Below are 22,078 nucleotides of genomic sequence, written 5' to 3' on the forward strand. Positions count from 1 at the left end.
TGTGCTCCGTACCGTGCGCCGTGGGAAAATCACGCTCCAGCTGCCAATTAACTAATTGCTGCAGCAGACAAACGATGGAAGTTCGTTCTAGATGCTCTGCAGCAACCTGACTCTTTTTCTTTGGCCTCGGCGCTTTAGATCCAATTCACTGGGTGGACAATGCGTGTACTGTAGAGGTCGTGTAAGCTTGCTTGGGATTGATGCGCTCAACTAAGGTTAGGGGACAAGGTAAGGTAAAGGTAAGGTGATGAGATCTACGGGACGCTCGCGCCGCCTCTCCATAACGGCTAGCTCTGACAGATCAAACACAGGGGAGCTGATGCAAGAGGAAGGGGAAATTGACTTTCTGGCTCCTCGTATTACAGAGCACTCGTACCTTCTCGTACGCGAGGCGTGCAAAGAAAGTCTTTTCGTATGGTTATCCGGGGTCCGTATCCCGCGCCAAAAGCTCCTCTTGTGCTGATCTAGGCTCCGCCAATTTTATTTAATTTTCCACTCATAATCAATATTCTACAGCATCTCGTCTTCCCATCTCATCACGCCGTCACTTGACCAGACCAACGGGTGTGGATGGCTGGGACCAAAGATGCCGTTGGCTCGCTCGCTTCCACTTCAGCCCGCGCCAGAGATGGAAGCTTCAGGGGCGAGAGAGGCTGGACTCGGCTCGACCGTCATCCTCCTCCATGTGCCTTTCTCACACCAAGCTCCAATCCCAAGTGTTTTTTGTCGTCAGCGCGTTCGGACACACAGCGGCCTCCACTCCGAATGTCTTGCTGCATCTGCCGACCACCCTTCTGCAGCAGGGGAATCCGGAATCCTCTTGGTGCGAGCGTTAGTTCCAGTAAGCAGGCAGTGGAGTTGCACAAGGACCATCATGTACCCACGGCTGGTGGCCCTACCACTGCCGCGTGCAGAATTCGCTGGTTCGCTGTTATATCTGCGGCGATATCATCAACGCGGGTACCTGGACGACGGATATGCTTGACCAGAGTGAGACTCGCTGCTTATGTACAGTATCCCCCTGCCATGAATTCAATGGTTTGGTCCAACGGTTCCGGCTGTACTCATACTGTACTGCACTGTACTGTATCCGCACCCGTGCTTCTGTCTTCACACAACGTGGGAGTAATACTGCCGGCGTTGATACGATACAGGTACGAAGAGTACGATAATAGTACTCGCATTAGTTGAAGAGACACGCTGCAGAAGCCCCTGCGTTGCTGCATGAATGACATTATGGCTTTGGACCAGCGCCAGCCTCGGTACCGCAGCGTGCTTAGCGAACTTTTGTCTAGCCCTTGAGCCGTGCCACTACTGAGCTACCAAACACCATCGTCGACGTTTGCGAAATTGGGAGGGGCTGGCAGTGGGAGAAAGCGTCCGTCAACACGACCAAGAAGAGCAAGACGATGAATCTCTGCAAGCACACATCAGCTCCATTCCATTCCAGGCCAGACGTATCCTCGTCCAGTACCAAGCACGGACGGGCTCTCTCGTGCCAGTCATGGGGTGCAGGGTTTCACCTTTGGGACGGGGAAGCGACGCGTGAGAGCTGACCTGACGCGAGACCCTGGACCTCGTCTGCGCTCTGGTCGGTACTTGGACGCCATGCGAGTGTAAGAGATGCTCCAGTGTACCTACTCGTCCTGTCCTCGACTCGACACACACGCACAGGTACAACCAATATTCTTCCCATGCCCACCCCAAGCTGACACGGGACACGGGCCAAGCTGTAGCGGCCCACCGTCTTGGAGTGTTATCGACGGGCCTTAGTAATACACGAGCTCGAACTAGCACGGCCTTGCTGAAGGATGCGGAGCAAAAGACGGACGATGGCTGGCCCCCTAAGACTGGTGGATGAGTTAGGTAAGTATCCGAACGGGTTCCCGGGCAAACAGATACGGCACAGTGCCAGGCATTCTGCTGGGTATTGTATCGTATTACCTGTATGAGCTCTGTGCCCTCGATTCGCGAGACGACAAGACTCGGATACACGTAATACTCGCAATCTATAAACGACCAGACTCTCCAGAGCGCGTTTGCCCGTTTCATCACAGCCAAGGCACGCCATATTCGCAGCGGCTGTCAGAACGCTTGGGGCAGCGGCAGAAATGGGGGTCATTGCCTCTTTAGGCAGCTACAGCAAGCAGGGCTGGCCACAGTGCGGCAAAGGATTCAAAAAGGGCCTTTGCATTCTGAGGTTCCACCGCGGCGAAATCTGGGCGAACAAGCTGGTCGGTGTCAAAGTGCGTCGCCGGTCAACTGCGCACAGTCCGTGTTTTTTTGTTTCTTTTTTTTTTTGCAGCAATGAAAGAGCGAGAGCCAGAAGAATAAAATCGGGGCCACGTCTGCCCGGCAAAAGCTGAAAAAACTGTAAGCTTGCGTTCGGATTCGCCCGACCACCCTGATTATCCAATTGCCGGTTGGCTGGTTGGCTGGGCTGGGCTGGGGTCTTGTTGCAGCTGATTTTGCAACGGGCTGTGCCACCCCCAGCGGGATCCCGTACAGTGCAATCCCACTGCCCATCAAACGGGCTGGTTTAATTGAAGTTAGCACGTAGATTGTGGGCCGGGCGTCGCGCTTTGTTGCATAACCAAGTACGCCGCGGCTGCGAGGTTTGCATTCCGTGATGATATCGGACAAGCGAGGGAGCTGCTGAAAGATGGGACGAGGCCAAATTCTCACAGGCCTGGGGTTTGGCCTAACAAGTCAGGCGAGAACAAAGTTGGTGCCTGAGATGTGAGGACGGAAGAAAAAGAAGAGAAGAGAAACAAGCCGGGACGAGACGAGACGCGACGAGGGGATGGGCTCGTGGCCAAGCGAGACCAGCTCGGTAGCAGGTTCGTGTTCTTAGCAGCGGGAGTGGCCCTAGAGCCGACTGGTGAAACGAAGCTCGGGATGCGTCGAGGTTTTGTGTCTGTTTTACGTGTTTTGCCTGCTACTGGACTGTGCATTGCGTAGCGATATTAATGCTGGTTCAATCAATCATTGAGAGAAAGGGGAGAGAGAGCAAGCTTGTGAAAAGTCAAGGAGAAAGAAGATGGTGATGATGGAGAGTTCACCCAGACGTTAATAAGTACATGTATAGTCAGTGCATTTTATCATCAATATGAGCAACCAGAAACCAACAACCACAGCTCAAGCTACAGCAAAAGCAACAGCAACATGATCGTGCAAGTAAAAATTTCACAAATCTTCAATTTTCAACCCACGCCCGCATAGACAAGCAATCAAACCCACAAGCCGCAGCCAGTCTCGCCCATCAAACAAGCCAAGAACCCCCCCAAAGACTCCCCAATCAGGCGACTCAGGACCCCAATCCGCGCCTCTGATTGGCCGCCACCCCTGTCGTGCCGCCGCTTCTGCTTCACCTTTTGGCTCCCTGAAACGCAGCCCGTTCGAGGACTCGCACGAGGAAACGACAAGACTCTTCAAGCGCTTGCGGGTTGACGGGGGCAGTCAGTCTGGGTTTTGTCTTTTCTCTCTGGTTTCTCTTTAGTTTCGTTTCTTTCTCTTCTTTTTTTTTCTTTTCTCTTTTTTCTGTATGCCTGGTGCATGTACGTGACTTTGAACCCATATTTTTCTCTTTCTTCTTCTTTTCCTTGTTATTCGCTTCTTTTCATTGTAGAGGTTATTTTTCCAGACTCTCGCTGTCTTTTGAATTTGTGAAACTGCCGGGCAGTTGAGGTCGAAATAACCAAATCCGTTTTTTCTTTTAATTTTTTCTTATTTTACGATTCGATTCCACCGAGCTTAGGTCTTGGTTTGTTTCTTTTATAGGTTTTCAGTTTTTGGAAAGACGAAAGACGAAGAACGAAAAAGAAAGGTCCAGGACGCCGGCCGTCAAACAAAACATCAAACCCACAAAACTCCGACGTCAAAACATCTCGAACCCGACGACAAACAATCTTTCTTTTAAACCCAGTCAATTTTCAATCTCAAAAAACGCATCATGCCTGACAAGGTCTTCGTCGCCACTCTCGTGGCCAACCTGCTCTTCCTCGCCTCAGGCGCAATGGAGCTCGGCTTCTCCATCGCCGCCATGAACCTCAAGAACAAGACGCCCACCGACGGCCAGGACGCCACGCGCCACCTCATCTACCAGCAATTTCCCCTGACCGCGGGAATCGTCAACGCAGTCTTCGTTCTCGCGACTTTTGTCTTTACTATCCCCGCCATGGCACTGGTTAAGCGCAACTTGCTCAAGATTAGCGGCTACATGATTACTATCTGCGGCGTGTTTTCGCTTGTTGTGGGATTGTATCTTTGGATCATGACGTTGAGGCTCAAGGAGACGTTTGAGCCTATTTACGCGGCGCAGGATGAGTCGATTCAGTCGTTGGTGCAGACTTCGGTATGAAATCCCCTTTTTTTCCCCTATTCACATTGTATACACATACAGACACACAACTCAAATACCCCAAAACGTGTTCAACAACTAGCCAAGAACTCATCATTAACAAATTCATCTTCCAGTTCCAATGCTGTGGCTACCTCAACAGCACATCTCCCGCCTTCGTCACAGACTCCGTCTGTCCAAGCCCTGCCGCGGCAACTCTCCTCCGAGGCTGCTCCACCAGCATGTCCAGCTTCGCCAACGCCTTCATCAACGACCTCTTCACCGCCGTCTTCGGCATGGTCGGTACGTCAAAACTCTCCATCTAGCAATTTCCCCCTTTTTTATGCAATGCAAATTAACATACATTTTAGGCATCGATGCCCTCCTTGTCCTTGCAATTGCCTGTCTCCTCAAAGAGCGCAAGGAAAAGGAGCGTTACTACATCATCGATCAGAAGCGAGACTACGGCCGTCTGTAAAGTAATGGAGCCCAATGAAAAACTAAAACAAACGAAAAAAAAACAATGTTATATAGTCACGGTTATAAAAAGTCAAAACCCCCTATTTGAGGCTGAATATCATGTTTTGTTATGCCCCTAGTTTATAGCGTTGCAAGGTCCTGCTTTTTTTTTCTCTTGCCTTGTCCAATACTCCAAATACTTTTTAATCAAGATTCCTCTTTTTCTTTTTCTTCAGCGGAATGATGTTTACCATTGACTCCCATGCCAGAAATATTTTGTTTTTGATGCCTCAATGCAATAGTAATACATGTTGTGAGTGGTCAAACTCACTGGAATGAAAACAGAGACAAGGGAATAAATAAACACAACACAGAATGACTCCAGATTCCTCCTACAAGTCGCATGCAAGCATCTAGTGCGGTGCAAACCTGCCATGAACAATAGATTTCCATCTTGGTATAATGTGATGAAGCAAAGAAATGAAAAGAAAAAGGCTATCACCAGCTTCCCTTCAATCTCCAAGAAAATCGCAACTTCAAAGTCCCACAACACGCTGCTGCTCCCGTCGAATCCCCAATGAATAATTAATAGTCTAAATATGCCTCCAAATCGAAATCACAATCACATGCATTGTAATACCTCTCTTCTTTTTGTTCTCTTCCTTCCTTCTTTAGCTCATACATTTGAGTCGTTGGCCCTGCCATCCGAACCCGCTTCTGGCTCGTCTCTATAATTTTGATGCGGAGAGTTACTTTCGTTTCTATTACCGCTGCCCGCCGAGGCACGGCTGCTGTTGCGTCTCAGCCAGTTCAGCGAGAGTATACCGCCCAGTGTTTCTGAAAATGCAGAATCCCTGCGAAGATTACGACGCGCAACCAACCCGGGGAACCCCGTGCTCTTCCTCCGCCGGCGGGTGAATTTTCGAGGTGAAACATCTGCGCTTGGGCCTACCTGACCTGTAACGCTGACGCCACTCATCGCCCTCCCGATCCGGGGCAACAGTGGCGATGATTCGGTCCTTGTTGGGAACGTGGTTGAGCGCATTGGCGAGGTAGGTTCATCCTGATCTTGCAACTCCCCCCAGATTTCAGCCCGCTCTATCCAACCCAAACTTTTCTTGCGCGTCGGCGTCAGTGGGGTGGTGTCGCCATGCATCACGGGGAATGTCTGGTATGTCGTGGAAGGTAGCTCTTCGTCAATCTCAACTGTGGCTTCTGGGCCCATTAGTGATTCTTCTTCTCCTTCAGTATCGTCAACGAGCCCTAAGCCAGGGGCTAACGAGGACTGACCGACTGCAGGGGCGTGCTGCTCGTCGCTCAGCCGCCATGATAGCGCTAGGACTCCCGAAAGAAGAATGACTGTTCCCAAGGTAATGAGACAGGCGTCGCCCGTTGAGATGAGGCTCGTCTGGTTGAAATAAATTAGGCCATCGAGAATGGCAATGATGTTGTATACGCAGAAAACAAGTGGGTATAGGACAGATGTAGAGACCAGCTTCAGGCCACGGTGGAGATAGTATAGCTGGCAGAGTGCTAGAGAAACGAGTCCCAAGACAATGGCCCAAGATTGCCAGCGAAGGAACTGGTTCTTGCCGCCTATCGTCTTGATAAGAAGCTCAACGGCGGATTTCGCAAAGAGTAACGAGTGTGCTGAGAGGTCTCCGCTGATGACGCCGTAGCTTATGCCACGGATTAGGCGGAATCTGGCATTGTGGGACAGGCTGGAGAGGCTGCTGACAACATCCGTAACAATCGCAAACGACACGACAAACAGCGCCTGCAGTATCATCCAGACGATAAAGGGCTTTCGGGCCAGTAGCTCCAACAGTTCATCCAGCTCGTGGGCTGGAGATGGGATGGCGCCAAAGATGGCGATTAAAACCGCGCCGCTGCTGACGAGCAGAGTGCCGCAGAGCGACCATCGCGTAAAGGGCTCGCTGAGGATGAGCGTCGCGCATATCGAATTGAACACCAAGCCCGCAGCCTGGAGGGTCGAGAGGACGGGCAGCGGCAGCGTCGAGATCTGGATGCTGCTCCCTAGGATATTCGCAATGACAAACATGGCCATGCCCAACTGCCACCTCCTCCTCCGATATGGCGGGCGACGAACATCGTGCGGCCCCTTTTCGTCCTCCAATATGTGTGATTTTCGCTGCAGAGTGAGGCCTAGACTTTGAACACTAGTCGAGATCAGGCCAACGAGGATTCCTAGCTGTCAAGTGTTAGCAAGCGCACCAGCCCGAATATCTCTCTCCTTTGCGTAGAGTGCGTGCATACAGCTATGCTCCCTCCCGGGGAGATGTTCCCAATAGGCCCCATTACACCGTCTCCAGGCCTGTGGTCATCCACCGGTAGATGTGAATAAGAGCGCGCTTGGTCGTGGCATAGGAAAGGGTGCTGGTAGTTGGGCAGCGTTATAGGTTTGGACGGCTAAGGGAGCTGGTGTCAAACGAAACGCTGCAAGCTCAAGCTGCTTCCACCCTTGTTTCCCTCCCTACTCGTGGCTCTGATCGTCAAGGAAAAGGTGTGGTTTTCTCTAGTTCTGTGCAGCCGCCGGTTCCGTCAGCGAGGCTATAGCGGTATTGATCGGGTTCGAGTCGAGCGCACTATGTCTGGCACTTAGTCTAGCAGGGTATGGTGTGCGTGTTATAGACGTGAAGGTTTGTCGTTGTCGGTTGAAGGTGCCGGCCCCCCAAATCACGGTTATGGTCGCAAACGCAGCGAGTAATTCGCCTGGATTGTGAGACTAAATCAGCTGGGACCCGACGAGGCAGCGTGCAGAGAAATGCGTTGGCGCTCGATTAAACCTGCAGAGCCACCTGACGACGTCAAGCGGTATGCGAATGGAGCATCGCGCGCTGCATGCTGCTCAGAGGTGCATAACGTCTGGAGCTCATTGGTGTGGCTGGTGGCCGTCACATGAGGTCAGGTGACACTCGTCATTGCCATTTCCCTGACGTTTCAGTACCTGTATTTCCGTACTCGTATTAGTGGCTGGCTGTTAAACAAAGAGAGGAAACAAGGTACCTTAGCATGGAACCTCATGAAGAGTCATGCTGAATAATTTCCAACCACATGCTCTTGTATACCTTGTTGCTAGTACACGAAATATATCGTCTAATTACAATTACCAAAATACAATAATTTCCCGCCGCTTCACTGTTCCCGAGAAGCAGCGATATTGCTCCGCGCTCGTACCAAGCAACCGACAAGCTGTGGCGGTGCGCAGTCGCGGCCCCAGAAGTAGGTGCGAGCCAGCACTCTCAGCCTAGTACCTGCTAGTAGCGCAACTCTGGTGCTGCTGCTCCACTGCATCCAAGCAGCATCACAGCTCCGAGATATTACGCTTCATCCCTCACTCAAACCCCCAAAAGCTTCGGCTCCAGACTCTCGCCCAACTCTCCCCCGTCACCTCGTCCACAGCGCTCAAGGCACAGGCCGATCGATTCCTCACAGGCCTTGCTGTAGTGAATCCATTCGCAATTCATCGTCCCTCCTGCTCCCGATATTTCCCCCCCGCCTAGCACCCAAGATGTCGCAACACGCCTTATCCGATGCTCAGGCAAGTTGCTCTCCAAGCTGCCCGCCATCCCCGGCGCTTGGCATTTTGCGGCTTCCAAGTGATGAAATGCTGACCAGGGCCGCCCCGTGACAGGTCGACAATGAGCTCCGCAAGATGACGGCCTTCATCAAGCAGGAAGCCATGGAAAAGGCCCGCGAGATCGAAATCAAGGCCAACGAGGAGTTCGAGATCGAAAAGTCAAAGCTCGTCCGCCAGGAGACCGACTCCATCGACACCCAGTACGAGAAGAAGTTCAAGCAAGCCACCATGTCCCAGCAAATCACCCGGTCGACCGTCGCCAACAAGACACGGCTCAAGGTTCTCGGCGCCCGCCAGGAGCTGCTCGACAACATCTTCGAGGAGGCCCGGAGCCAGCTGGCCACGGGCGTCAAGGACAAGGCCAAGTACCAGAAGACGCTCAACGGCCTCGTGCTCGAGGGCTTCTACGCCATGAACGAGCCCGAGCTGCAGCTCCGCGCCAAGAAGTCCGATTACGACGCCGTCAAGAAGGCCATTGAGGAGGCAGCCAAGGAGTACAAGAAGGAGGCTGGCCAGGATGTCACGGCGATAATTGACGAGGCCAACCCCCTGGACGATGGAATGTACGTTTGCAATAAGGCCATTGATAACCCGTGAAATTAGGGCTCATTTTATTGACTTTTGGAAAACCACAGTGCCGGCGGCGTCATCATCCTGGGCGGAAAGGGAAAGATTGACATTGACAACACCCTAGAGGCCCGGCTGCAGTTGCTGGAGCATGCCGCAGCGCCGGCCGTGCGAGAGAACCTGTTCGGAAAGAACCCCAACCGCAAATACTACGACTAGACTCGCCCGCCGTAATTTACTTGGCAGCTGTATCTTATTACCTTTACACTGGGAAAAGAGGGAATCGATGGAGAGTGGGGGGAAGGGCAGAGTAGAGGGCCGTCACGTCTGAAAAGAAACTGAGGCATGCATTTCGTCGAATTAGTCTGCGCTTTTTCCTAGTTTAGAAGTTGTATCATATTTCACTACAACAAAGCTTTCTTGAACTCAAAATCTCCAGTTAAGCAAATTATCACGCTGGTATAGCCTATAGCCCCCATATATAATCCCAAAAACACAAACACCCTGTTCAAAATCGGCAGACGCAAAACAGTCACGTCGCCATATACCAAAAGTTGACAGCTGAGCCAAGTTCTCGTATCATTTCTCGCCTTGTGGCTTGGGTATCTTTTGGAAAAACTTGGCCATATACTCCTGCTGCTTCGGCAAGGACGCCAGGTCCTCGTGGCCGGGAAAGTCGAATATGCTCTTCTTGAGCTTTCTGCGCGTGCGAACCGTATTAGATAAACGTTGCTGAACCCACTCGACGACGCTCTTCGCCTCTGTCCGCGTAATTTTCATGCCCGCGTCGTTGATCTTACGCCAAATCTCCCTGAGTTTTGTGGCGAGCTCATCGATGTCTTGGTTGAACTGTTCTTCGTCTTCTAGACTGCTCAACTCCGGCGGGGTTCCATCGTCAACGGCGATATCCAAGATGGTTACCATGGCTTTGAGTTCCGCGAAATCGGTTTGGGGTGTGATGCTGAAGTCGTCTTCGTCAAGACGTTCAATGGCATGTCTAACTGTGAAAACGTCTTCAGGATGCTGGCGGCCAAGATGAGGATCTTCAAACAAGAACGTAATGGCAAGTCTCCTCCGGACGTCGTGTGTCCTATTATTGCGGATAGATAGGCATTGCAATGCATTGACTCTGATATGCTGAGCTTCAATAACCGCTTGCAAAATTGAGCATGCGTCACCGCACTGAGCAGATCAGTATTCGAAGGTGGTCATGTAGGCCGAGGAACTATACTTACGAATGAGTCCCATGATGAGCTGGGGATTGCATTGACGAGACTTTCAATCGTGTCTTCGTATACCGTCAATAGGTCAATATTGTATATCAACAGCTTGTCCATGGACATTAGAAGGAGAGTTTGTGACGCGTAGATGGCAGACGCTGCTGACAAGTGGCCCGAGATCATACTTAGAAGCGTCATAAATGACTCCAGATTTGACCAGTCACGATCCTGATATTGTTCATTGGTTAGTTTGGAGACGGTTATCTCAGACTCTCGAAATTTGATGTCATCGCTAGCCCCGAGTCTCAGGAAGAGTTCCTTCAGCCGCTCAAGAGTCAAAAGCCGTTCAACTTGATCAGGACATCCGTGAATGATGTGACAATATTCACGTCGAATGAGAGGTGATCTCTCAATGCACAACTCATTTAGTATCCACTGGAACAAAGAATCCGGTAGTCCACCATTCTTAGCCAGGATACTCTGAGGAACCCCAGAAGTGAGATTCCGTTCCCTTGCTGCCGAGTTCCCTTGAGTTAACAAGGTCCATGGCGACGCAAGCTTTGGGACGGGCGAGCTTGGGGGAACTTTGTAGTCCCTATCAAAGAAACAATAACGACTTTGGGACTGTATTGGCTCCGCCCGCTGGACCGCTCTGATGACCTTGTGAGCATCTTGCCCGCTCTTTTCTTTGACAATATCAGCAAATGCAAGGTCAAATGATTCTCCTCGTGTTGGAGATGAAGGCCTTGCGGCGTCTGCAGAAGCCTTTGCCTTTAATGAGCTTGCATTTAGGGCATTGTCCAGACGAGCATCCTTAGCCAGGGCCTTTAGGTCAAACTTGTGCTTCAGTGCACCTTTGGCGGGCGAAACAAAAGGCACCTCTGCCGTTCTCTTGGCCCTGGGAGTATCAAATGGTGCTGCTGAGGACGCGGGCTTGGGCCGTCCTCGCCCAAGGAGAGCAGACAGGTCTTCTAGAGAGTCATCTGAGAAGCCGCCATCGCTAGCATCGTCATCGGAGGCGCCAATTTCCAGAGGGGCTACCCTTCTCGCAACAGGGGTAGCCTTGTAGCTGAGCGGCGAAGATGGAGCAGGCGGTGACGAGCCGTGGATTGATGATAGGCGTGAAGACCGCTGTGACGATGGCGTTTGCTGAGAGGACGGCTGGAAGTATGATAGGATGCTCTTGTTGGGCTTCGGTTTTTCAGACATGGCTGGGCAGTTGCCGCGCCCTGTCGGCAATGTGTATTAATCCGTCGTATTTTTATTTTCCTCCGTTGCGATGACTGGTTGCTGATATTCCGCACTTTGGGCTGAGTGAGATGCCTTGAAGTTGAAGTCTATCGTGAACGCCCAACCAACCAGCGCGTGTGGATGAGGCATGGCGCAGCATCCTAGCTTACCTGATCGGCAGATGTGGCGCAGGCGATGGCAGATCTCTACAGGGGACTTTAGTGGGCGCTGGAGCCTCGATGTGTGTTCCATTTCTATGTGGAAGTTTTATTGCAGTGTAAAGTACAGACGCAACATTGTAGAGCCAGGAGTAGCAGCTCCAGGTCATCGACTGTGTTGAACAAACTTAATGGAATTTTACTGCCACTAATAGTCATAAATTCTGTACGGCACTCTCTCTCATTGCTCGTGTTTGGTGGTTTACAGAGTTCGGCGATTTACAGGCGCCCTTCGCCGCGTTGGCAATAAAAGCTGGACAGTGATAGGCTACTTGTCAAGCCATCAACACAATGCATCACGAACGAGAACGACGAAGCCCCAGCATTACGAGCGTCTACTAGCAATAATGTCGATCCAACCAGATTCACGCATCCACGGGGTAGACGATTCGAGCCTCCATCTCTTTCATTTTGTCGCCAAACGATGATTACCGGGTAGCATGCAAATGCAGTCAGCCTCAGCTTAGCACAAGGCCTGTCGACCTATTGGTTGGCTCTGGAGGATCGCCATGCCTGTCCGTTAATCTCCCTTTGAGCTCCATAATGCTACGCTGGCTTCGGCAGGATCTTCCACTATGCTTCAACCTGAGACGTAGCTTTTAGGGCTGTGCCTCAAGCACAAAGCTCTGGATGGACGAGAGCCCACGTTGAAATGATGACGCGCGAAGCTGACGCTCGCAATCCTCATGGGAGTTGTACCCAAGATTGGAGAGCCCCGGTGCCACGCGCCCCCCAAAAACGCAATGTCTCTGTCTCTCACACACGAGAGGCTGGATGTCTTGGGTTGAGAGCCGTCCAGCCGCAGCTACGCTTGGGGCGCCAGTACGAGCGCGTACGAGTATGTACATGCGAGATTCCCGCCTCCCCTGCTCGTACAACTCATGCAGGCACTCCGGACTTTGTGCGGACTCCTCCGTTCTCCGTGAGCCATTGCGAGAGATCTGATATCCCGCCGCCTGGGGTGGAGGCTCATTTCGAAACACGTTCTGCGCCGCAATGCCAAGGAGCTGTTAGGTCGTCTGGACGCACATGCCCGCAGGCTTCAACAAGCTTTTTTGCTCGTTTGGACTCGGTAAGGAGTGCGATGGGCGGCGGTTAAAAATAGCAAAGCAACAGAAGAAACGACGACAATCCCCTTTCGCAACGAGCAGAGCAGTGGCAGCGGCTAGATCTGCTCGTGTCATCCCTGGAACTTGGGCCGGGTCTTATTTCGGCTACGCGCTCTGGCGGAGAAGGCTCTGGAAGCCTTCCGGTAGCCGGCCGCCTTGAGGAACGCGAGTTGTCGGCTAGAAATAACACGGCGGGATGGGAAGTTGATCAAAGTCCGTCGCCAACGGCGTTGGGTGTCGTCTAAACCCAAGAGCCATCATGTACTAGTAGGTTAGTATTAAGTGGGAGTAGCATATTCTTCCTCTGCGGTGGGTTTTATTAGTAATGTCCGTGGACATAATTCCACCTCCGAAATTGACATCTTCAGCGTTGGCTGCAAGCGCCTGTTGTTGTTTATTAGTACGGAGAGGGTCGTAAAGGCAGCCAGGCTTGGCTCCAGAGCCAAGCATTGGGACCCTGACTCTCAATGTCAGGACCGTATTCCACAAACATACAAGCACGCACAGGAGTGACTTGCATTGCCTGGATCCCCTGGTCAAGGCAATCCCTTTCCGTGGAACCACCCCTGAACAGACCCTCTTGGCGCAATCGCCAAATTTCCCTTCCGTACAAATCAGGTCGGCACGAAGCGGACGGACAAGGTTCAATCAGGTTTGGAAAAGGGCGAAAAAGGGCTCTCTCGAGCTCGTTTATAGAGTCTGGATTTGAAGATGCGCGTGAGCGAGCCAGTGAGAAGCATTGGATGCAGAGCGGCCGCTGCTGAAAAAGGGGCCTTGATGGTCAATATCCAATTGCTGCCAATAGAAGCAGCCGCACAGGCATGGAACACTCGATACAGGTCCATATTTTGCGATTTTTATGTGCCAATGCGGCAGCACTTATCCCGGTCTGAGCACTTTATTGAGACTGAGAAGCAGCAGGGCTGAAATGGTGCCTGGACAATCTCCTCACGATGGAGCAGATAGCTGTAAGGCGCTTGGCGGAGTAAGCATGTGTAGAGCAGATACGAAGCGGTGGTAGCATCAAGGTGGCATTAGCTGTTTGGATCGTCAAACAAGCGTCCAGCACTGGCCAACGCTCCAGAGATCAACTGTCCAGCTTTTGCTACAGCTGAAACGGATTCCTCAGCTGGGCAAGAATGCACGCGATGAGCAACCAGTCGATATCCAAGTAGAACTTGTACTCGTAAGCGTCGTCAATTGACGCGCCAGGGGACTGCTCAGCGCATCTCACGGCTGTCATGGTAGGCATCGTGATAGATTGTAATTTATGAACCGCAGAGCACCCCCACCCGCCATCCCCTGGGAGGAATCCACTGTCTCAGCGATGGACGTGCGCCCCTATTCGCGACGAGGGCTGGGTTTGAGTCCGAGTACTCATACATACAGTGCTGTACTGGTACAATACAGACACTCAGACGAGCAATTGTGGTGATGAGTTGGCCCGCGGCTCTGGCAGAGAAGCAAAGTCTCCAGCCTCTGCCGAAAACTCTGTCATGTCGAGCGCCTCTTCGGCAGTAACAGACGGAAGAAACCTAAAGAAACCGCCCACACTCGGGCTTATACACCATCTAGACGCTGACACATGGCGGCGCCCTTTGTAAGCAACCACAAACCTCGATGACGGAGCGGGAGCCTCGTATTTGTCGTGATTTTATCCGCTGCGAATCCGGTGCTTCAGAGCGTTCCGGCGCAAACACTGCCTCCTCCGCCCGGCCTTTTACTGTGCTAGGTAATTAGGCTATGCGGAGCGCCTCATGACAATTGGGGCTTTCGTCCACTCCGAAGTCGATCAGGAGGCGTCGGCGCCACAGTTTAAAAAAAAAAAAAAAAACTTGTAAATGCTGCTAAGAGATGATAAGCGTCATCAATTCGCGCTTTGGATTCCGCGGACTTTTGGGCTAAAGAAAAAGGCTTTTCTGCGTGAGCATTGTTGCAGCGGCGGAGGCACAAGAGGAACGGGTTGGTGTCGATGACATCCCTGCCCGTGGCTGGTAGTGGCAGGTGGCAGGTACAGATACATGCACTCGTACCTACGGTCGCAGTGCTACCCGGGCAGGATTCGCAGCGCCCCAACCCGCTGGCACTCCGGTGCTTCAGGCAAGTCGAGCGCCAGACACCAGGGGCTCAACTCCGTCATTGAGGCCGTACAATTACGGTGCTCCAGGTACCTGACTAGAGGCGGTACCTGGACTTTTCGCATGTGCCCGGACATAAAGTATTAGACCACTCCGTCCACTCTGGCCTTATTCCGGGGAGGGTCCACGCTGTCCATATTGCGTGCACTGGCTACGGGAATACATACAAGGGCCTATTGCCTCTTCCAAGGGGCAGGGCGATCTAGCCTCTGGATCGCTGTCTTAGTATCGCCCGTTGTCCGCTGCATTGCGGTGCGAATTGATTGCGCTCGCGTCAATCGCTGGTTGACAGATGGCGAGGCCGTGCAGGATAAAGGCACTGACGGAAGGCCGGGCTGGGCACAGGGAAAAGGCCACGGGACACCGGACCTGCTGCATACTCGTATATTACGCAACCAAAGCAGCAGCTGGCAAAAGACACGATGACGACGTTTGCTGCAAGTAGGATGAGGCCAAGGACCGATTTGGCAAGCAACATGAAGCCACGGATTACACGCAGGTTTGGAATACATGGTCGTAGAGCCCGCAAGTACAGGCCGCTAGGGAATACTTTGGGGAACGGTGCGGACTCATCGGCGCTGCAAGTCCCCATGCTGACCAATTTCATCTCCATGCATTGCACCTCACTTGGCACCTCCAAAAGGCATGGGATTGCATTTGCTCCCACATTGCAGAAGAACCATCCAAGCGCCGCCTCCCCCGTGTATGCACCCGCTAAGCCCGCTGCACCCTCTCCCCTCCATCTGGTTTTATTTTACTATTTTATTTTATTCGATTTTATCATAGCATTATTTTGTACTGCTGTCCTCTGGAGTGGAGAAAATCGCCTTGTCTGTGCCCATCGGATTCGGTCGGTCGGATGGTCCGGGAACTAAAACAGTTCAACTGCCACAGCGCCGTAACCTCCGCTAAAATCGCTGCCTCTCTTTTTTTTTTTCCTTGTCCCGTCACCCAAGCCCAGCCCACGCCACAGGCCCGGCGGTAGTCGATCGGAAATCCTTCATTCTACCACTCGTATTACTCTTCACCCTCTTCTCTCCTACACGTCTCCGCCCCTTCTCCTCTTGCAACTCCAAACCCATCGTCCCCTGTGACGACACGTGCATCGACACCTGCGTCGACTTCCTGGTGCGCTTCAGCCCTTCGTACCTCAGGGATCCCTCTGTCGCCTCCCGTCTGCCGCTCGCTCGCTCGCTATTTCGCATCGAATCGTGCCCTCGACGCCTGGGCCGTGTGTTCCGCCCCCGATTTCCTTCGTCGAGCCTCCATTTCACGACTGCATCGAAGCGACTCTGTATCTTTCCAACGCTGATTGCGCCGCTCATTTCATCGCCTCGCTCAATTTCGACCTGGCTGGCCATTTACGGCTGAACGGGCGCTTGCCCGCGACACCGCAGTCACAATGACGACCACGATTCCACCACCGCCGCCGCCGCCTCCCGATGAGAGCGCCAATCCCACTTCACCCAAGTCAAAGCTCTCACAGACACAGAGGGCGAGATGGGCCACTCGTAAGATGACGGTCAAGAGCAGCGCGAACAAACGCTCGTCGCTGCTGAACCGCATGCACAATCGGACGCAGTCCAGTGCCAGTGAGAAGCGCCGCAGTGGCGCTCCTCCACCGGGCCAGAACCCAGATGGTGATGATGGCCAGGATGATGAGAACCCTAAGCAAAATGGTGACGCTGCTGGCTCTGATGACGGCTCTGAGGATGACCAGGACAACCGTTATCTGTTTTTCAACCTGCCGCTCCCCGATGAGCTTCTGGAAGAAGGCCATCCCATCACCGAGTATCCGCGAAACAAGATCCGAACCGCCAAGTACACCCCATTGTCGTTTGTTCCAAAGAACATTTGGTTTCAATTCCACAATATTGCCAACATCTTCTTCTTGTTTCTGATCATCTTGGGCGTACGTATCTCCTTTCAAGTCTCCCTTCGTTTCCCCTCCACCTTTCCCCCTAATTTTAACCATGTCTTCTCCTGCAGTTCTTCTCCATCTTCGGTAGCGTTAATCCCGGATTGAACGCTGTTCCCCTGATTGTCATCGTCTGTCTTACTGCCATCAAAGACGCCATTGAAGATTACCGACGAACCGTTCTCGACAACGAGCTAAACAATGCACCCGTTCATCGACTTCACGGCTGGACCAACGTTAATGTTGAAGAAGACAATGTCTCGGCTTGGAGAAAGTTCAAGAAAGCCAATTCTGCCTTCTTCGGGCGTATATGGCGCGCCATTCAGAGCACGTGGTCTAAGAAAGCTCGTGCTGAACGCCAGAGACGCAAAATGCCTGTTGTTGAAGACGAGCCTCGAACTTCGATTGAAACTGTCCGGACCAGGCGGGCCACGCGCGATTCCATGGCGTCGCCATTTGAACGCCGCGAGTCCATTGTCTCCAACTCCGACGATATCCAGATGACCCCCGTAACTTCGCCTAAGCCCAACGCCATTCACTTCCAGCTTCCCGAGCAGGGCGAAGACGCCAAACGAGCCAACGCCATTTCCACCATGAAGTCGGATCTCATCAACTACGATTGTCAAACTCAGGGCGCCCGCTTTGGAAAGGATACTTGGAAGAACATTGTGGTTGGTGATTTCGTGCGTATCTATAAGGACGATGAGCTTCCTGCCGATGTCATCATTCTGGCTACTTCGGATCCCGACGGCGCCTGCTACGTTGAAACGAAAAACTTGGACGGCGAAACGAATCTCAAGGTCCGACAGGCTCTTCGCTGTGGACGTGGCATCCGACATGCCCGAGACTGTGAGCGTGCCCAGTTCCGCATTGAAAGCGAGGGTCCGCATCCCAACCTGTACAAGTACAACGGTGCTATTCGGTGGCAGCAAAAGGTTCCCGGCTACCTGGATGACGAACCCGAGGAAATGACTGAGGCAATTACTATCGATAACCTGATGCTGCGAGGATGCAACCTCCGAAACACTGAATGGATTTTGGGCGTCGTCGTCTTCACCGGACACGACACCAAGATCATGATGAACGCCGGTGTCACCCCCAGCAAGCGTGCCCGCATCGCCCGAGAAATGAACTGGACCGTCATTTGCAACTTCATTATCCTCTCCATCATGTGTTTGCTCGCGGCCATTGTCAGCGGCGTGTCTTGGGCCAAGAGTGATGCTTCCCAGCACTTTTTCGATTTCGGTTCTATCGGCGGAAGCTCTGGCGTTACTGGTTTCATCACCTTTTGGGCGGCCATTATCGTCTTCCAGAACTTGGTTCCCATTTCCCTCTACATCACGCTTGAAATCGTACGAACCCTGCAGGCCATCTTCATCTTCAACGACGTGGAAATGTATTACGAGCCGATCGACCAGCCCTGTATTCCCAAATCCTGGAACATCTCCGACGACGTTGGGCAGATTGAGTACGTCTTCTCGGACAAGACCGGCACGCTCACCCAAAACGTCATGGAGTTCAAGAAGGCTACCATCAACGGACAGCCATATGGTGAAGCCTGGACTGAGGCTCAGGCTGGCATGCAGAAGCGTCTGGGTGTTGATATCGAGAAGGAATCCGAGAGGATCCTCGCTGAAATCGCCGAAGCCAAAGTGCAAGCACTGATTGGTCTCCGCAAAATCTACGAAAACCCATATCTCCACGACGATGCCGTTACTTTTATCGCGCCCGACTTTGTCGCTGATCTGGCTGGTCACCACGGAACCGAGCAGCAACAGGCCAACGAAAACTTTATGCTCGCTTTGGCTCTTTGCCACACCGTCATGGCCGAACGCACACCTGGAGACCCGCCTTCTATGATCTTCAAGGCCCAGTCCCCCGACGAAGAGGCTTTGGTCGCTACGGCTCGTGATATGGGTTTTATTGTATTGGGCAACAATTCTGATGGTATCAATCTCAACGTCATGGGTGAAGAACGCCACTATCCTCTCCTCAACACCATTGAGTTCAACTCCACCCGAAAGCGAATGAGTACAATTATCCGGATGCCTGATGGTCGAATCATGCTGTTCTGCAAGGGTGCCGACTCGGTCATCTACGCCCGACTCAGGAGGGGCGAGCAAAAGGAGCTGCGACAGGTCACTGCCGAACACTTGGAAATGTTTGCTCGCGAAGGTCTGCGTACCCTCTGCATCGCCCAAAAGGAACTTACCGAACAGGAATACCGTACATGGAAGAAGGAACATGATATCGCCGCCGCTGCCCTGGAAAACCGTGAAGAGAAACTCGAGGCTGTTGCTGAGCTTATCGAACAAGATCTTATGCTTCTTGGAGGTACTGCTATTGAAGATCGTCTCCAAGATGGCGTGCCCGATACTATTCAGCTACTTGGTGAGGCCGGTATCAAGCTCTGGGTTCTGACCGGTGACAAAGTCGAGACTGCTATCAACATTGGTTTCTCCTGCAACCTGCTCAACAACGATATGGAGCTCATTCGCATCCAGGTCGACGAGGAGGCCGCTGAGGGCGAAGGTGCTGAAGACATATTCATCTCTCACATCGAGAAGCAGCTGGATGAGGGCCTGAAGTCGTTTGGATTGACTGGTGGCGAGGAAGACCTTGCTGCAGCCAAAAAGAGCCACGAGCCCCCAGCCCCTACTCATGGATTGGTCATTGACGGTTTCTCGCTTCGATGGGCCTTGGATGACCGCCTGAAGCAAAAGATGCTCCTCCTGTGCAAGCAATGCCGATCCGTCTTGTGCTGCCGTGTCAGCCCTGCGCAAAAAGCCGCCGTTGTGTCCATGGTCAAGAATGGATTGGATGTCATGACACTGTCCATTGGTGACGGTGCCAATGATGTTGCCATGATTCAAGAGGCCGATGTCGGTGTTGGTATTGCTGGTGTTGAGGGTCGACAGGCTTCCATGTCTTCTGACTATGCCATTGCCCAATTCCGATTCTTGCAGCGCCTGGTGTTGGTTCACGGACGCTGGTCATACCGCCGCTTGGCCGAGTGTATTCCCAACTTTTTCTACAAGAACATGGTCTGGACTTTCAGCATTTTCTGGTTCTCCATTTACACCAATTTTGACATGACCTATCTCTTCGAGTACACCTATGTCCTGATGTTTAACCTGTTCTTCACCTCGATTCCTGTTGCCATCATGGGCATCCTCGACCAGGACGTTTCGGATTCCGTCTCATTGGCCGTACCCCAGCTGTATCGCCGTGGTATCGAACGACTGGAATGGACACAGAAGAAGTTTTGGTGAGTTTTTGTCTCCTCTCTAATCTCATCCGTCCTTGTGTTTATATAAAACTAACAATGCAATAGGCTATACATGCTTGATGGTATCTACCAATCCGTCATGGTTTTCTACATTCCATATCTGCTCTTTATGCCTGCTCGACCCGTGACGATGAACGGCCTAGGATTGGAAGACCGGTACCGATTTGGAGCCTATATTGCACACCCTGCCGTCTTGACCATCAACGCATACATCTTGATGAACACGTACCGATGGGACTGGCTCATGCTCCTTATTGTGGCTCTCAGTGATATCTTCATCTTCTTCTGGACCGGCATCTACACATCGTTCACTTCGTCTGACCAGTTCTACGGAGCCGCCAAGGAGATCTATGGTGAGGCCACTTTCTGGGCCGTCTTCGTGCTTGTTCCCGTCATCTGCCTTTTCCCAAGATTTGCCATCAAGTCTCTGCAGAAGGTCTTCTTCCCCTATGATGTGGACATTATTCGAGAGCAGGAGAGGCTGGGTGCCTTTGCTCATCTCAAGACGGAAAGCACCACGGTTGAGGCCGTCAGCGACGAGAAGAGCCAAAAGTCCAAGTCGTCCGGCAGCTCACGCCGGGCGGCGAAGCACGCTCAGTATGCTAGCGTCGACGAAGACCTGCGACCAATCTACCCCCCGTCGACAGTGACACGAACGACGACGCAAAACTATCACAGCCAGACTGGCAGTGACAGCACCAACTACACTGGCAACCGCTTCTCTCTCGAGGTGCCAGCGCAGCAGACCCGACCGAGCATGGACCGAGCCAGGCCCTCGTATGATCGAATGCGCCAGTCAATGGACCGCATACGATACAGTTACGAGGCCAGCAGTGATTTCACCTCTGCTGCGCGACTGTCTCGCATCGAGTCAAGTCGGTCCCATGCTGCCTCGGGCCTTACATCACGGCTGCGCGGGCTGTCATTGACTAAGAGCAATAATGTATAGACATGGCTGGAGTGTTCCAAGAAAAAAATAATACCCGCCTCTTTTTTTTTCGTTGTATATTTACATCACGACCAGTCTTTCTATCTTCCCACCTCTAGTTCACATCTTTTTAATGTCCCTGCTGCAGAGATGTGTGGTGTTTTACGCATCTGCATCGGGTCATTCATGCTTTTGATGATTTGCATGAGCGATCTATGAATTGCTGCCCTCTTACCGCCTTTGTTAATGACAATCCCGCATATAGGTGTGCATTGGAAACAATGCACAGTTACCACAAAAAAGAAAGACCAAAAAAATAACTCGGATGCGCGTAAATGTGTAACACGTGCCACCACAATATGACCTGCCATTCAACGGTAGGAGGAGAAGAAAGAATGAGACAGAAGAAGAAATAAAGAGAAGAGAGAGGACGCCGTTGAGGGGGATAGGCTGTCTCAGCCTTTGAGAAAAAGGGGGAGAGAGGCCTGCCTTTATTATTCTGCATGGCGTTTGAAAGGGAACCGGAGAACTATGGGTCTGCTTGCTTTGCTTTTCATTTTTTTTTTGGTCGAAAGATATATTCCTCTTTTCTGATTCCGCTTTATCGCTTCGTTTCTCTCATTTTCTCCTCATTTTCTCCTTTCTGCTTCGTTGTCTTCTTTTTTCCTTATCTCTTTGCTTTTTGCATTCTAGACCTGAGTAGCGACGCACTCATTCCCTCAAAGAGTATATTTTGCCCTTATTATTACACATGTACTTGGTCGAAAGGCGGGGGAGTAAGACTGAGAGGAGAGCGCTGGAGGAAGTTGATGTTTTCTCTTGTTTTTGCTTTTTTTACTCGCTTGACCCCCTCCCTTTTTTTTATCAAATGTCGAAAGCAAAGCAAAGCAAAGCAAAGCAAAGCAGGGATAGCTGCTGGAGAGAGCGGTGGTGCTGGCGTTGAGGCTGGCTAGAAAGATGCCCGTAGCCTGGATACGTGGACAATAGGGGGATCAATTTATTGTAGTAGCTTGTTTCTGGGGGAGGAAATGAGAAAGCTTTATATATATTTCATGATGCTTT

General features: G+C 52.0%; 8 protein-coding genes across 8 annotated transcripts; 4 read left to right on the forward strand and 4 right to left on the reverse strand.

The window, feature by feature from the left end:
• Window positions 1–400: 400 nt before the first annotated feature.
• M431DRAFT_507843 (hypothetical protein) lies at window positions 401–1,101 on the forward strand. The gene has a single exon (XM_024919024.1). It carries the CDS (start codon window positions 587–589, stop codon window positions 983–985), a length of 399 nt encoding a protein of 132 aa, XP_024775864.1. The 5' UTR covers window positions 401–586; the 3' UTR covers window positions 986–1,101.
• Window positions 1,102–3,533: 2,432 nt separating this feature from the next.
• On the forward strand, window positions 3,534–4,978 carry M431DRAFT_507844 (hypothetical protein). The gene is made up of 3 exons (XM_024919025.1): window positions 3,534–4,354; window positions 4,477–4,642; window positions 4,711–4,978. Exons 1-3 carry the CDS (start codon window positions 3,953–3,955, stop codon window positions 4,815–4,817), a joined length of 675 nt encoding a protein of 224 aa, XP_024775865.1. The 5' UTR covers window positions 3,534–3,952; the 3' UTR covers window positions 4,818–4,978.
• A 13-nt stretch (window positions 4,979–4,991) lies between these two features.
• On the reverse strand, window positions 4,992–5,354 carry M431DRAFT_420135 (hypothetical protein). The gene has a single exon (XM_024915010.1). The coding sequence runs from the start codon at window positions 5,232–5,234 to the stop codon at window positions 5,046–5,048; it is 189 nt and encodes a 62-aa protein (XP_024775866.1). The 5' UTR covers window positions 5,235–5,354; the 3' UTR covers window positions 4,992–5,045.
• Window positions 5,355–5,474: 120 nt separating this feature from the next.
• On the reverse strand, window positions 5,475–7,117 carry M431DRAFT_5071 (hypothetical protein; the record flags this gene model as incomplete). The annotated part of the gene is made up of 2 exons (XM_024918915.1): window positions 5,475–7,010; window positions 7,076–7,117. 2 exons carry the CDS (start codon window positions 7,115–7,117, stop codon window positions 5,475–5,477), a joined length of 1,578 nt encoding a protein of 525 aa, XP_024775867.1.
• Window positions 7,118–8,330: 1,213 nt separating this feature from the next.
• On the forward strand, window positions 8,331–9,185 carry M431DRAFT_494624 (hypothetical protein; the record flags this gene model as incomplete). Its single annotated transcript, XM_024917270.1, has 3 exons — window positions 8,331–8,360; window positions 8,454–8,962; window positions 9,035–9,185. The coding sequence occupies 3 exons, from the start codon at window positions 8,331–8,333 to the stop codon at window positions 9,183–9,185; spliced, it is 690 nt and encodes a 229-aa protein (XP_024775868.1).
• A 360-nt stretch (window positions 9,186–9,545) lies between these two features.
• M431DRAFT_84148 (hypothetical protein) lies at window positions 9,546–11,395 on the reverse strand (the record flags this gene model as incomplete). Its single annotated transcript, XM_024923400.1, has 2 exons — window positions 9,546–10,148; window positions 10,202–11,395. 2 exons carry the CDS (start codon window positions 11,393–11,395, stop codon window positions 9,546–9,548), a joined length of 1,797 nt encoding a protein of 598 aa, XP_024775869.1.
• A 4,888-nt stretch (window positions 11,396–16,283) lies between these two features.
• M431DRAFT_82844 (hypothetical protein) lies at window positions 16,284–21,037 on the forward strand (the record flags this gene model as incomplete). The annotated part of the gene is made up of 3 exons (XM_024923226.1): window positions 16,284–16,793; window positions 16,871–20,067; window positions 20,134–21,037. The coding sequence occupies 3 exons, from the start codon at window positions 16,284–16,286 to the stop codon at window positions 21,035–21,037; spliced, it is 4,611 nt and encodes a 1,536-aa protein (XP_024775870.1).
• A 40-nt stretch (window positions 21,038–21,077) lies between these two features.
• On the reverse strand, window positions 21,078–21,543 carry M431DRAFT_420214 (hypothetical protein). The gene has a single exon (XM_024915011.1). The coding sequence runs from the start codon at window positions 21,385–21,387 to the stop codon at window positions 21,118–21,120; it is 270 nt and encodes an 89-aa protein (XP_024775871.1). The 5' UTR covers window positions 21,388–21,543; the 3' UTR covers window positions 21,078–21,117.
• Window positions 21,544–22,078: the final 535 nt, after the last annotated feature.

The sequence above is a fragment of the Trichoderma harzianum genome, assembly GCF_003025095.1.
Source record: "Trichoderma harzianum CBS 226.95 unplaced genomic scaffold M431scaffold_5, whole genome shotgun sequence".
NCBI lineage: Eukaryota > Fungi > Ascomycota > Sordariomycetes > Hypocreales > Hypocreaceae > Trichoderma > Trichoderma harzianum.

Bases quoted from the DNA above. Each gene is read 5' to 3' on its own strand.
- M431DRAFT_507843 (XM_024919024.1), top strand. From the start codon at position 587: ATGCCGTTGGCTCGCTCGCTTCCACTTCAGCCCGCGCCAGAGATGGAA.
- M431DRAFT_507844 (XM_024919025.1), top strand. From the start codon at position 3,953: ATGCCTGACAAGGTCTTCGTCGCCACTCTCGTGGCCAACCTGCTCTTC. The intron at 4,355-4,476 runs GTATGAAATCCC...TTCATCTTCCAG, and splicing joins AGTCGTTGGTGCAGACTTCG to TTCCAATGCTGTGGCTACCT. The intron at 4,643-4,710 runs GTACGTCAAAAC...CATACATTTTAG, and splicing joins CGCCGTCTTCGGCATGGTCG to GCATCGATGCCCTCCTTGTC.
- M431DRAFT_420135 (XM_024915010.1), bottom strand. From the start codon at position 5,234: ATGGCAGGTTTGCACCGCACTAGATGCTTGCATGCGACTTGTAGGAGG.
- M431DRAFT_420214 (XM_024915011.1), bottom strand. From the start codon at position 21,387: ATGGCAGGTCATATTGTGGTGGCACGTGTTACACATTTACGCGCATCC.